At 42.7% G+C, this 14,802-nt stretch overlaps 1 protein-coding gene across 2 annotated transcripts in view; it reads left to right on the top strand.

Moving 5' to 3' along the window:
• pax3 (paired box 3) overlaps positions 1-12,830 on the top strand; it is a 31,458-nt gene extending 18,628 nt beyond the window's left edge. For both annotated transcript variants that reach the window (XM_015390561.1, XM_015390560.1), the window contains exons 5-8: positions 4,084-4,283; positions 5,845-6,010; positions 7,842-8,056; positions 12,456-12,830. In XM_015390561.1, the coding sequence (XP_015246047.1) occupies positions 4,084-4,283; positions 5,845-6,010; positions 7,842-8,056; positions 12,456-12,815 (941 nt within the window). In that variant the 3' untranslated portion in view covers positions 12,816-12,830. The remainder of the gene's footprint in view (positions 1-4,083; positions 4,284-5,844; positions 6,011-7,841; positions 8,057-12,455) is intronic.
• The last annotated feature ends 1,972 nt before the right edge of the window (positions 12,831-14,802 follow it).

Genomic DNA, 14,802 nt, shown 5'->3' with positions numbered 1-14,802 from the left:
CCCATTGATTTAGCTTGGAAAGCGGGGAGAATGGCGCTAGGCTTACCGCACCGTGACAGTGTCACTAACCAGTAGGTGGCAGTAGTGTTCTTTGACAAACATGGATGCCTCCAGTAAAGCACATTCACATGAAAATTACTCTGAATTAAAAACACGGATCAATTATTGAACAGGATGGAATCATTTCAGATTTAAAGAACTTTCAGAAGTTTGGATTCTGAATGTGAGCGACTTTTCCTTTAAATGACTAAATGTCAGTATTGTTCTTCCAATTGTTGTAGTAACTAGCAGCATTAACCTGCTTTTTACAGATAGTGTTCCACATGTCATCACGTTTGTCCTCCTATAGTTGCTTCACACATTTGTCCCTAATATTCAGGTTTTCCTTTGCATTATTTATCCTCAATAGGGTGTTGCTAGGGGTGTGGGAAATAATGGTTTTGGCGATATATTTTGATTTTTGGCTGCCGATATAATATCAATCATTCACTTCCTAGTATCAATTATTTAAAAACAAAAACAGTTTTACCTAAATGGGGGAAAACGGGCTACCTCTGCAGTCACAGTAGACGACGTGGACTGACTAAAACCTCAAACAACATGAACACTAAAAAAAGTAAATGATCAATATCTTCAGATGAACGTATACATTACTCTCTTTTTATCTAGAAATTTAATTTTGACAGCAGGGAAAAATATCGCAATATATAGTGATATTGTAGTATTGTGATAATGACGTATCGTGACCCAAGTATCGTATCGCAACACCCATGCCAGAACTCACCCCTACATTTTACCACTTTCTTTTATATGTATTTCTTAATATTTGTGTAATTTTTTAAAAATTCACCGCGTGAGGAACTGGGCTTATCTCTTTTAAATAGTCGTCCCGTACCTGAAGGTAAATGTAAAAATCCCAATTTTCCAAATAAAACTCTCTTTTTCCCCCTTAACTGATGATTTGCTATTAATCAGATTATAAATTTCAGATTTCGTTGTTTTTCTTCAGATAAATGTTCATGTTTGGATGGCTGAAAATCTGGATTTGATTTAATCAAATCTGAGATCCAATGAGAAAACTTGAACCCAGATGTTCTCCATCCATCCAGTCGGAGCAAAACGAGTCCTTTGGTCATTTTTTTGCTTTTATTTCTACGTATGCTGTTTTTAAAACCACGTCCATGTTGAGAGACGTGTCGCTTCATCTGCTTATAGTGTAAAATGTGGATTTGAAACATGGTTTTTTGTGATGGAAATAAGATTTTTTTTTACATTTGTTCTGATTGGACTGGAGTTCCCTCGTTCAATTCCTCCGTTTCTATCTGCATGTTTTCTAAACTAAAACCAGGCTTTGTTGGGCTGCTGGATAAAACCTGGAACTAAACGCTATTTCTGACATTTTGGATTTAAAAAGCTTCCTGGATGGAAGAGAAACGTCTTCAAACTTGGAAACAAAGTCCAGAGGATTGATTTTTTTGTTTTGTTTTTTTTTAAATACTTTTTGGGACTGAGGGCTTTTAAAAAAAGTGATTTTTTTTTTGTTGTTTCTGGACTGTTATTTTTTTACGGTTTTGCGTGTGTAGCTCAAAGCGAAGGCAGCTGTACCTAAACAACATCAAGAAAATCCCTAAAAACAAACTTCTAAAGGTGAGAAGGAAGGACTTCTGGAGAGTGTGGTCGGAAACCTTTGTTCCTTTTATCTCATATATTAATTGAGCTTTTTACTCACTTTAAAAGTTTTCACTCAGCTGGTTCCACCTGTAAGGCCAAACAATGCCTGAGTGATGGTGTTTGTAGACCAGACCTACCTTCTTCCCATAACAAACCACATTCTTTCTCAAGGTTTATTCATAACATGTTACAGTTTAACCAAAGTATCTGTAATTTATTTTAACTCTGACTACTTTCCATTATTATAAGGAAGGGGGAACGAACGCTGCTCAGGCAGAACAGGGCTGATTACCGTATGATGAACCGTTTTCTCTTTGCAGAGATAAACTGAGTGAAATCCATCGATCTCCGTTTATCCAACTGGAGCAAATAGTTAAACACTTTAAACTGATTCTTACTGACTGTAAATATTCAACAGTTTTAAAGACAGTTTAGCTTCTCAGTATCTAAATGCTGGGGGGGGGGCACAGATGCCCTGATGGTCTGTCCTCACGGGGGCATTTTACCCCCCAGGTGCTCTTACAGTCCCAGCTTTCAGAGAGCAGTGGGTGGGGGGGTGGTTCAGTGCCCCACAGCTATGCCCCCATCTTCCCCGCCCCTTTCCCCAAGCCCTCTTTGCGGATCATCTGTATGCCCCCCCTTCCCTCAAGCTCCCCCATGGGGCAGGTGACAGGCCTCCACTGTGAAGGCTGAGGGAGCCATGACGGATTCCCCAGATGGAGCGTGGAAATCGCCGGCAAAGACCTGAGCTCTGTGGAGCAACAAAGAGCCGGGAGAGAAATATGGGGGGGGGCACAAAGACAGGCTGGGGGGAGGTTGTTTAAGGAGGGCCGCGCTCCAGCGCCAAAAGCACATCAAGTGTTTGTTAGCTGAGTCCAGACTCAGGCGGCTCGGGAAAAGACTTTATCTGCTCTGGTCTCCAGAGGTGCCGCTCTGTCGCTTCCTTTCAAAGGTTCCCGAAGCGCCGGTAGGGCGGTGGGGGCCGGCAGCAGAACGCCAGAACCCGCCGCTAATTCCAAAGTGATTAAGGATTTTCCCTCCGCTTTTCCCAACGCACAAATCCCTGTGAAATGCTGAGGAACGTGCATGCTGGGGGGGACTGGGGGGAGGAGAGGGCCAGGGTGGACATTCCTCATTGGTGGGGGGGGGGGGCTACAAAAGGTCTCATCTCTTGTTTTCCAGTCGTCCAAAACTCCACACCCTGAACCCCCCCCCCAATCAGAGGGTTTTCCAGGCGCTCTGTGACGACCACATCTGAAGACGGTCCAGGAACAGCTGATCCCGCGGAGCTGAAACCCCAAACCGCCGCAGCCGTCTGCACCTGTTGGACGAGCCGCTCCGCTTCCTGTTGAAGCAGGAGCCCCGAACCACGTCTCAATCGACCCCCCCCCTCCTCAAATCATTTTACTTATTGGCTGCTCACGCTTCCACCTCTCTTTACCAATTTGCTCCTAATGCAAGTTAAGTTGACTCCCACGGCTTTGAGCGTTGGGAGGAGAAAATGGCTGAAAGGGAGGAGAGGATCAGTTTCACATGAGGGGCCCCGAGCTATTTGGACTCCCTTGTATTTGATTGTTGCTTCCGAGGGGGGAACTAATACAGTGTTGCACACAAAACTTCCTCTGTGCTGAGGGGGAATTAATTAAGTGTAACACAAAAAGTGGGCGCTGTGGCCGCGGCGCCCGGAGCAGGAGGCCGATGCACATTTATTTAGTTTAAATAGGAGTTAATATAGATCTAAAGAAAAGAAATAAAACATTAGATCACAGCCTTATGGGAAAATAATCTGATTAAACTCAATAATAACCTGCTGAGCAGGAACCTGCTTCACTCGCAGCGATGAGATTTTACATCTAAAACAAGAAAAAAATACTCAATTATTTTAATTCAAAGGGTTAAAGTCTAATTATGTTACTTTAGTCACATTGTGAAATGTTTACTTTTAAAATTATTCAGATTAATAAACTAAAGAATTTATCATCAGTCTGGCAAAGTTTAAAATTTCATTTTAGTTTTAATTTTGAGGCATCGCATTATGGAAAGATCCATCATCCATCCATCTGTTCATCCATCCATCCATCCATCCATCCATCCATCCATCCATCCATCCATCTACTCAGCATTTAAAGCAGATTACATCTACAGGATCTAGCTCTATGGTTTCCTTCCCACTAACCTTCCTGACATGTTGATATAATCCTGTTCAGTGGGATTATCAGTGAGGCTGGAATATATTTTGTCCTTAAGGCTCATCAGAGCTGTGGATTCATCTTCCTGCATCAAGTTATTTTCAACTTACTGCAGGAAAAGGACAGTTTGATTCAAATAGACTTTATGTCAGTTAGGCTTGGTTTTAACTTCCTCCTCCTCTGATATCTGGAAAATAATCCCTGGTTTTCTTGTCCTGAACAGCGAGTCACTCGGATGACGGTTCGGACGTGGAGTCGGAGCCCGATCTGCCCCTGAAGAGGAAACAGCGGCGCAGTCGGACCACCTTCACAGCCGAGCAGCTGGAGGAGCTGGAGAGGGCCTTTGAAAGGACCCACTACCCGGACATCTACACCAGGGAGGAGCTGGCTCAGAGGGCCAAGCTCACCGAAGCCAGGGTGCAGGTGGGGGCCATTCCTGTCACATCTAAAACAATGGAAATTAATCTGCAAACACATCCAGAGACGCAGCTTCATTTACTCTGTCCACATTTAAGGACGACCGTCTCCTCTTGTCCCGCCGTCCCAGGGCCCCAATCAGCCAGTGTCCCCAAAAACACAACAAATCAGACCTAATTACTTCCCTCTGTATTTATTTATACATGTGAAGCATTTATACTCATTTTGAGCCAGTTTGAAAGTTTAATTATTAATTTTATTATTTAACTCAATTTAATTAGTGTTTTTTAATATTAATTTAAAGGGGTATGGGGTGAATTTTTGCCATTATTGCATCAAAGAAAATCTTTTGTGAATTAATTTTATTTTTTTTACAAATTCAAATTAAATTTTGAAGAATGTTTTCATCAAAAAAAATATTTTGAGTAACTTTTCAGTTTTTTTTAAGATTTTGTTTTTTCAATATATTATTTTTTTGTAAATCTGTTTTTCACATTTTATTGATTAAACTTTTATTATTTATATCATTTTTTAAATATTTTTACCTTCAATTTTTTCATTTACATAATTGTTTTATTTACATTTTGTTTTCAACTTTTTAAAAAATGTTGTTTTGTTAATTAAATAAGGTTTTATGAATCATATTATCTTCCCTTTAAGTCCGACCCAAGCAGTCGTTCTTGACCAATAAAAATGTGTCTAACGTCCAGCAGACCAATAGAAATGCATCTTTTCCTCCTCCAGAAGTGAAGAGAATGCGAACCCGAAAAACGCAGTTTGAAACAACGCAATCCGTGTAACTTCTCTGAAAACAGAAAAAAATGTATTATCTGAAAAACAATTCTGAAAAATATATATAAAAAAACTAAACTGTGAAAAAGTAAAATCTGTAAAAGAAAAACCTGAATGAAAATATAATAAGAAAACAAAAATAAATAAAATAAGAAAATAAAATCTAAAAGAAAATGGACAAAACATCAGAGTTATTCTAGAATATTTTTAATAAATTTTAATTTCAGTGTATTTCTATAGCTCCAATTCACATCATGTCATCCCAGGTAACTTTCCAGTTCACCAGATCATCCAGTCAGATTGATTCAAAGTTTTCCATCTAAGGAAAACCAGCTGATTGCATCGACTCATTGACTCTTCAGCAATCCCTCACACTAAGCATGCTTGTAGCGACAGTGGAGAGGAAAAACTCCCTTTGAACAGGAAGAAACCTCCAGTAGAACCAGGCTCAGTGTGAGCGGCCATCTGTAGAACATTTTGCAAAGTTGCTTTTTTTTTTTGCATTTTCTCTAACTTTTTTTTGAAATTCGGGATCACATCACAATAATTCTAAAAACCATCTTGTGACCCTCAGAGGGTCCCGCCCCAGACTTTGGGAACCCCCTGATCCAAAATCCAAAAAACGTACAGGAAAAATAAGCATAATCAGGATTGATGTTCACATGGACTCTCTGTGTGTAAATATGTTTGTTCCTTCACAACAAGTTTGAATGACATCAGGAGGTTATCTGTAACCATGGCAACTAATAACTGAACTAACTGCCTTTCCTTTCAGGTGTGGTTCAGCAACAGGAGAGCGAGGTGGAGGAAGCAAGCTGGAGCCAATCAACTGATGGCGTTTAATCACCTGATCCCAGGCGGATTCCCCCCCACGGCCATGTCCAGCATCCCGCCGTACCAGCTCTCTGACAGCGCCTACTCCCCGTCCTCCATAGCACAAGGTGCTGATGACTTTCTATCCGTCGCACAAGGTTTCCATGAATCTATGGAAGCGCAGAGAAGCACACAGAGCCTGAAGCAGAGACAATAAATCCACCAAAACTTGGAGATTAGCTTTCAATCTGGTGTTCTGTCAGATCAGCATTCCCCTGTCAGGCCATCATACGCATGCGCAACACGTCAGATTTGCATTTATTCCTTTAGATTTGTATGAAAAATAGACTTAAGTCATGTACCAAAAACAAACTATTTAAGGTGAGATCACCATACGCTTAAAAAAACACCAAAAAGTAAATAATTAAATAGTTTTTTAGTACATGACTAAAGAGATAAATTAAAGTGATAAACAGGTATTGACTATGGGTATGCTGGTCTGACAGAACACCAGTGGCTCTGCTTTGCTCTAAAGCCTTTCATTGGAACGGATTAAGCTCAGGGGTTTGCAATTGGTTCTTTAGACTCACTACAACAGTCCTTCATCACTTTGACTAAAAATAATTCAAGCTCAAAGCAGAGATTATAAACTAACAATTCACTTCATTGTTATTTAATAGTTGATCAGATTCAAATTAGTTTCAATTGAAACGTCCTCATTCAGGTTTTGTCATGTTCCCCCCATCCACTAGAGTGTGTCTCTTTTTATTCTGAAGCAGAGCCTCGCTGGAATTTGCAACAAAAGTAATAAACTTCCAGTGGTTCTGTTAGTGAATCTAAACTCTGGTGCCATTTCTCAATCTGTGTTCTTGTGCGTTCTTGTGTCCTCGTGCAACGTCATCAGCCTCAGCCCTAGCTGAGGGCTAACGTTAGTCCGTCTGCAGCAGCCAGGGCTAACCTTAGTCCGTCTGCAGCAGCCAGGGCTAACGTTAGTCCTTCTGCAGCAGCCAGGGCTAACGTTAGTCCTTCTGCAGCAGCCAGGGCTAACGTTAGTCCTCCTGCAGCAGCCAGGGCTAACGTTAGCCCGTCTGCAGCAGCCCTCTCTCTGCATAGCCGTGTGACAAGTACCGCCAGGTCTGATGGAGGTTTTTTTGTTTTATTTGGCAAAATGTTCATATAATTTGTGTTTATCTGACTGTGTTTATTATTATTCCTCCACTAAATGAAAAAAGTCAGAATCATTATCTAGAGACTATTAATAACAGGAGGTGAAATGCAGCTCCAGATGAGCCGAGCGAGTGGTGATGTCATCAGTACGCTTCTGGTCCACACTTTCTGGCGTTCTTCTCAAAAACAGACTTGGCGAGAACACGAGTTCGTACTCGCGTTCTATTGAATTGAGAAACGGTCTTTAAGTCACTACCCGATCTATTGTGCGAATGCAAGAACAGAATAATAAGATCCGCGTCGCCTAAAACTACCTAATAACGTATTTTTTTTTTTTTTTAAAGCGGACAAAAGCAAAAGATCACACCTTTGCTGTTTAAAACCAACTACTGTTCTGTGGTAGATTTTCATAAACGTGTTTTATTTGCTCAAACATGGTTGGAAATCAAACATTGCTTTAATTCAGCTTAGCCAGCCGCTAAGCAGCAACATCTTCATGGTCTCAGAGGCTCCAGCTGGCTGTGCGTCTGTCAGCGTCTCAGAGACCAAAGGAATGTCCCTCAGGTCGGTTCTGCCGCGCGGCGCCATCAGACAGCAGCACAGCTGGGGAGAGCCTCTCCTTTTTAATATCCTTTAGGCTGCTTGCAGACACCTGGATGATCTCAGACCCTGCGGCTGTCTGGGCAGATTTCATCTCATGGCTTCAGCTTTATTTGCTTCTGAGGTTTTCAGATTTGATCTGCTTTAATTCAAAAGATTATTGTTTTAAGTTTATTCCTTCCTGTCTTTTAGTGTCGGAGCCGCCGAGCACGCTGCACCGCCCCCAGCCTCTGCCTCCGTCCTCAGGCCATCAGGCCTCTGGAGGCGCAGGGCAAGGAGACGGAGGCTCCGCCTACTGCCTCGCCTCCGGACGCCACTCCTTCTCAGGCTACTCGGACGGCTTTGTGAGCCCAGGGGGGCCGACGAATCCCATGAACTCTGCGATAGGAAATGGGCTCTCCTCACAGGTGAGGAAATTCGCGTGTGAGCTTCTTGGAAATGTTGGCCTTCGGCAGCAGAACAGGAGCTGATCTGGGCTCCCTGCGGAGGAGGAATGTGTGATGACTCCAGCGGCTGAAGGACAAATCATCATGTGACAAATGAGAAGCGAAAAGACAATTACAGCCAATTATCCGGCCGCGAAGAGCCCAGGTCCCTGCAGGAGAGGGGGCCGGGGCCCTAACAAGCAGAAAATGAAATTTCGGTCCGACGCCGAGGCCGACCGTCACAGCTGCAGGGTCAGACGTTTAATCCATCATCTCCGTAACATTCGGGGATCAGTTAAGAGTTTCTCCAACATGTTGGACACAGCGTGGCTCCGCTACAGACCATGGATTTATTTATGATCAGGCACCAGCAGGACCAGAACACTGTGTTTTACTCCTGGTTGTCTTCAGAAAATAACCTCGGCCTCAGAAAAATATTAACACCCCCCATACAACACATGTCCTCAGCCGTTTTAAAGGAAAAGTCCGGTCAGCAACAATTAATCAATGAATCATCATCTATGGCAGAAATTAGTTCTTGTAGATTTAATAAAAGTACTCAGAGGCAACTGAGGAAGGAATCCAAAAATCCAACATGACAAATACAGAAAAAGCAGAACCTTGGAGACATAAGGGAACACATGCATGAACAACCAGGAAAAAAACGAGGAACCAGCACTGAGGAACTGCACAGGGGGGGGGTCACAGTCTTGGTTCTTTTGAGTATTCAGTTTTACTTTGCTCCATTTTTTCTAGTTTTAGTGGTTTAATTCTTATTTTGTTAAGTTTTCTGGATATATTTGAGTTCTTAGGCTTGTCTTTGTTGCCCTCTTGTGTTGTTCTCCTTTTCCCTCGCTCCCTTCTAGAACCCTCTCTTCACACCTGCTCCCAATCGGCTCATTAGTCCAGTCTTTGTCTCCCATATAAACTGTCCCTGTGCAGTTCCTCAGTGCTGGTTCCTCGTCTTTCCACGGCTCCTTGTGCTCGTTTTCCCTGATGTCTCCTTGGTTCTGGTTTGTTTTACATTTTTAAGTTGGATTTTTGGATTCCTGCCTCAGTTACCTTTAAACATTGAACATTAAAACTACAAGAACTCACCTCTGCCTCTGCATTTGGGTCCTAAAACCTCCACTCAACCTGACAGGGAGAGTATATATGGCAGACTGAACAAAGACAGGACTAAGGAGCCGATCTGGAGCAGATGTGAACAGAGGATTCTAGAAGGGAGCTAGGGAGACCAACACAAGAGGGCAACAAAGAAAAGCCTAAGAACTCAAATATATCCAGAAAACACAACAAAATAGCAATAAAACCAGAAGTTAAAGAAAACATCAAAGACATCGATCAAAAACTAATACATTTGCAGGGATTTAATGAATTTAGTGTTAATCAGTGAAAAAATAAAAATAATAAATTTCGGTGCGATCACTGAATCTGGGAGCGGCCATTTTTGCCCAAATATAGTAGCCCCTCCCTCCTGCCATCTTCCAGCAGTGACGTCACGGTGCGGTAAGCCTAGCGCCATTCTCCCCGCTTTCCAAGCTAAATCAATGGGAACTACTAGACACATCTGCAATCAACAACAATTATTGAAGATTTCCAGAGGACTTCACCATTGAAATTCACCAGAGCTATAGTGAAACTGACAATGCCCACGTGCATGGCAGCTGGATGCTGGAATACATCGGGTAAAAGTGAAAAAGAAAAGAGTTATTCCACCTTTCTGATTCCTGATCCTCCACGGACGGGTTGGTCGTTGGATCGCCAACTTGAAGAGGGAGGATTTGCCATCGAACTTCTGGCCAGAGAAAAAACCCGTAATATGTAGCCAACATTTGGAAGAAGAATGTTTTCAAGATGACTTGGATAATAGCGCGTTGTGACAAACACCAGATACAGCACTGGGACTTGATCAACAGCCGATACCGCACCGTGACAATGTCACTAACCAGTAGGTGGCAGTAGTGTTCTTTGACAAACATGGATGCCTCCAGTAAAGCACATTCACATGAAAATTACTCTGAATTAAAAACACTGATCATTTATTGAACAGGATGGAATCATTTCAGATTTAAAGAACTTTCAGAAGTTTGAATTCTGAATATGAGCGACTTTTCCTTTAAACAGAATGAGATCCTGAACAACCAGACAGATATCTGATTTTAACGAAGCTCCATTCATATCTAAAGCATCTGCAAAGTTTATTTTGGATCATAGAAAGTAGGTTTATCAGCCGACCGATCAGGTGGACGATCAATCGGCCTCCATCACCATAAATTTGGAAGATCGGCGAACGAAACCGATCTGATAAAGCAGATCTTCTCTACGTTGGTGAACATGTGAAAATCCCTAACTGTCTGTGCTCTAAACTTTGATTTATATTTAGGTTTTTATTGTTTAGGTAATAGTTTTATGTTTTTCAGGAAGAAAGTTTCTTTTAATTATAAAACAATCTGGATCGGCCAGATATCAGTGCGCCGCTTCTAGAGAGCGTCCATTTTTTCCCATCGCTCTCCAATCTTCACCTGAGGACTGAATTCAAATCAGCTCATTTGTTTCATTGGGTTTTTGTGTATTTTAAGTAATATATCTATATAAATTAGGTAAAACATAATAATTATATTGACTATTTGGGGGAGTCATGGAAAGCCACAGAAACTGCTCGGTCATGTCCTACTTTTAAAGGTCAGCTGACCAGTTTGTCACGTCGATAAAGGGGGGAAGTCATCCAGGTCAGTCCGCCGCCATTTTTACCGTCAATAATCACACCAGAAGTTGATCCTGGAATCAGAGTCATATTAAATCCACTGACCTCTGGATTTGGTATCTCATCCGCCATTGTTAGCATTAAGGCTATGCTACGTTCAGACCGCAAAAACGCGCGTTCTGCTACGTTTTTTATGCTTGTACAAGTTTAGTTCTGATGCACGACTGAAGCATATTTGCTGCTCTAGCTGCGCGTTGGAAAATTTGGGTCTATCCTTCCACCTCTTCCTGCACGCAGTCTCTGAATAAACACATTTATTGAGCAGCGTGACATTAGCAGTAGATCGTAAAAGCCTAAATAACTTAGCATAGAGTCAGATTTCCTCGCTAATCCTCCCCCAGGTAAAGTCCTTTCTGCTCCTGTCTCTATACTGATAACATGATTGGTCGTAAACAACCGGAGGAGAGCAAACAGCGGTGATGAATTTCTTTTCCATTGTTGAAGAATTCCCGGGTTTTCTCTGTCTTTCCCTCCCGTCTGAAAACACAGCAACGTAACGTGGCGGAGCTTCTCTCTGATTGGTTAATGTGGCGCGTCCAGCAGCAAAAGTTAAAGTCGTAGGGAAATCATATTTAAATGTCAAATCATTCTGGCTTAAACATGTAAATAAATGTATTCTTTATCAGACCATATTGTCCCAAAATGTAGAAAATTTAAATTTTTTAGAAAATCCTGCCTCAAAATTTGTGTTGGATGACGGAGGAGACTCACCCACGACCTCCGACACTAAACTCTCCTCCTCTTGCATGTTTCCTCTGTCCATAGCGTTCCTTGACAGCGTCGTTTCTAAGTCATAGTCTGATTTATCTTTTATATCCTGTCAATTTATATCCAGGCGACGGCGGCGCTCCGGTAACACCCTGAGTGTAGAATATGATTTACATTCAAACAAGAACAAATAATAATACTGCTTCTGTAAAGTTCCTGAAATCTACCAAAGCTGTTCTAAGGCTATAATGCTGCTCCTGCCGGTCGATCGTCTCGTTCAGTTTCTCATATTAAAGCCAAACCCTGGTTTTAAGTTTACAAGGTTTTGGTTTCAGAGCAGAAAACGTTCCTCCATCAACATGGACTCGCCTCCCCAGCAGGGAAATGATTTAAGCAGGACCATGTGTGTGTGTGGATGTGGAGCGACGTGTCGGCGTGTAGCTGCTTCTCATTAGGTCAGCCTGGAGGCCTTTGCTCCGTCAGGACAAGGTGGGAGATTTTACATTTGGAGCAGCAGGTTGGGTCCCAGTCCCCCCAGTAACGGCCCGGCCAGCAGCTTAATGAGGGACAGGTAGATCCGATAAGCCGCGCTGGATGTCGGCCTGTTTGAAGCGGCTGACCTCCGGCTGTTTTCCGTCCTTCGTGGGCCAAGGACCGTTCCCCTAAATCTGATTATCTCAGGCTAATAAAGACCAGGTCAGGAGCTGAAGGGTTCCTCCAGATCTGCTGTGGTTCAGCCCGGCTCACGCAGACACGCCTCTCCTTTGCTTTATCTCTGCCGGCGCATCGAGCTCGCAGATCATCCCTGGAGCCGCGTCAACATTTCCACAAGAAGTGGATCAGAGACAAATAGTTTAATCGCTCCTCCGTCATCCTGACACCTTCTGATCTTCCTCTCCCATCCAGGTGATGGGTCTGCTGAACCCAGGCGGCGTGCCGCACCAGCCCCAAAGCGACTACGCCATCTCCCCTCTGACCGGGGGCCTGGAGTCGCCCGCCGCCATGGCCGCCAGCTGCAGCCAGCGAATGGACCACATCAAAGGCCTGGAGGGTCTCTCCAGCGTCCCGTCCATGTCGGCGCTGCCCTCGCTGCCCAGCTCCCAGTCCTACTGCACCCCGTCCTACAGCTCAGCGGGCTACAGCGTGGACCACGTGGCGTCCTACCAGTACGGCCAGTACGGACAAAGTAAGGTCAATAATCACCCCCCCTTTTTCCAACTGCCTCCATCTGTTTACATCCAGGAAAGAAGCTTGCTAGCTAGCTAGCTTTCATTATACATACCAGTGGCCAGTTGCTACGTATAAATCCAAGATAGACATATACCAAAAAACAATCAAACGTTTACCAAGTTATTACAGCCGTATATTTATATGAATACTAAAACAAAACCATTATAAAACATAATTTCATGTCCAGGTTTACTTTTTATACGTAAATCTTGTCCTTCTGAGACTGTGAAGGTAAATCTGTGTTTTGGTCCAATATTGTGTCACTAACCTAAAAAAAAATAATGGAATAGTTTAATAATGGAGAAGCTATTAGTCAGCTTTATATTTTTTTTTAAATGTATAAAAACGATTTAATTTCTAAGAATGTGTTTATTTAAGAGCAACTATGCAAATTAACAAAGATCTAGAAAAAGTAGACTAGATTCTATTATTTTCCATGTGAATCCCAGATTGTTTATTCTTCTTTGCCTTTTCTACAAAGTGCTTTAAATCAGTCCTAGCTGTCTTTATCCACGCTGGATCAGATCCTGACATTTGAATCAATCTGACTGGATGATCTGGTTGAACTGTAAAGTGCCTTGAGATGACATGTGCTGTGAATTTGGCGCTATATAAAAAAACTGAATTGAAATAGGAGGCAGGGAAGCAGAATAAAGCCTTAGCCTCGTTGCATGCAGTTAGCCTAGCCTTGGAGCTAAACCAGGTCCTGGAAAAAGACGGTTCTTGCTGCATTTCTCTCTCTCTCTTTCTCTCCAATGCGTTTCCAAGTCCCTCGCTCGACCTGTCAATCATCCGTGAAACGTCTGCCTCCTATCACTCTGTATTTCCTAGGATGGAAATACGTCACCAATCTGACGAATAATTGAATAATGCTCATTAAATATTAATTTATTTATTATTTATCTTGCACATCTAAAAAAAATGTACATACATTTTTAAATATTTTAAATGTTAATTTAAAATTAAATTATAAAAAAAAATTAAAAGCATTTTTATGTCTTAATCAGGGTCATTGGGTGGGTGGGGCGACGTCCTAGCGGCACATGTAGGATACATAAAACAAAGATCAAAGTGAGGGTTAACCTGAGCCGCCGCTCAGGTTAACACCCCGCTCCGCCCCGCCCCACCCTGCCCCGCCCAGCACGTCTTTAGGAAAGTCTCCTTCTACGAAAATAAAAAAACAAACTTTGACACATTTTAAACTGCTGAGAATGTCACAGTTTTAAGTTTTTAATCCAGTTTACCGATCCCTGGCTTCATTTCTGATGCTTCTATGAGTTTAGTTCTGACGCACGGCTGAAGAATCTTTGCTGCTCTAGCTGCACGGCGGAAATGTGGGTCTGATGCGCGTTGGGTTTACCATCAAAGAGTAAACCCAAGATCACCATCCTGCCTTCAAAGATTATTTCACTGCTCAGACCCCTACATACCGGCGCTGCGCTGTCACTGGGAATCCCATTCAACAGCAGCCTCAGGCCGGTCGCCTCTTTTCGGTTTTCTGCTACTTTTCACGGCGGCTGGAAGTAGATGTTAGCGTTTTTCACGTACGTAATCCAAACTGCAGGCACCAGGAAATTAAAATCGAACATATTCTGCCAGCAGGTTTCTACATTTTAGGTTAATTTAGGCGTTAATAAACTGTTTCAGAGGAGTGATCGTAGCGCTCAGCATCAGCAGTGCTGCGTCTGACTCCCTGCCAGCTCCCAGATCAGCTTCTCTCATTGGTTGATGTGGCGCGTCCAGCAGCTACAGTTCAATTCTTCAAACTCCAGCAGCTGCTGATTCTGAAGTGCCTCAGATGCTCATGAGGCTCTGCTCCTTAAAACGCGCTGCAGGACCTTTTGCTGCGCCTTGATGGCCGTCAACCATTGACATAGCTGGTAAACCAGCTGCTTCTGCTCATTGCGGCCTAAACGTAGCATAAGGCAGATATTTTTTCTTTTTCTTCCTCCATTAAAAAAAATATATAATGATAACAGATTTTACACAAGTCTGAATTTAAACCAAAGTAAACCCTTGGTCT

The sequence above is a fragment of the Cyprinodon variegatus genome, unplaced genomic scaffold, assembly GCF_000732505.1.
Source record: "Cyprinodon variegatus isolate N-32 unplaced genomic scaffold, C_variegatus-1.0 Scaffold504, whole genome shotgun sequence".
Taxonomy (NCBI): domain Eukaryota; kingdom Metazoa; phylum Chordata; class Actinopteri; order Cyprinodontiformes; family Cyprinodontidae; genus Cyprinodon; species Cyprinodon variegatus.
This window is presented reverse-complemented; position numbering and strand designations above follow the sequence as displayed.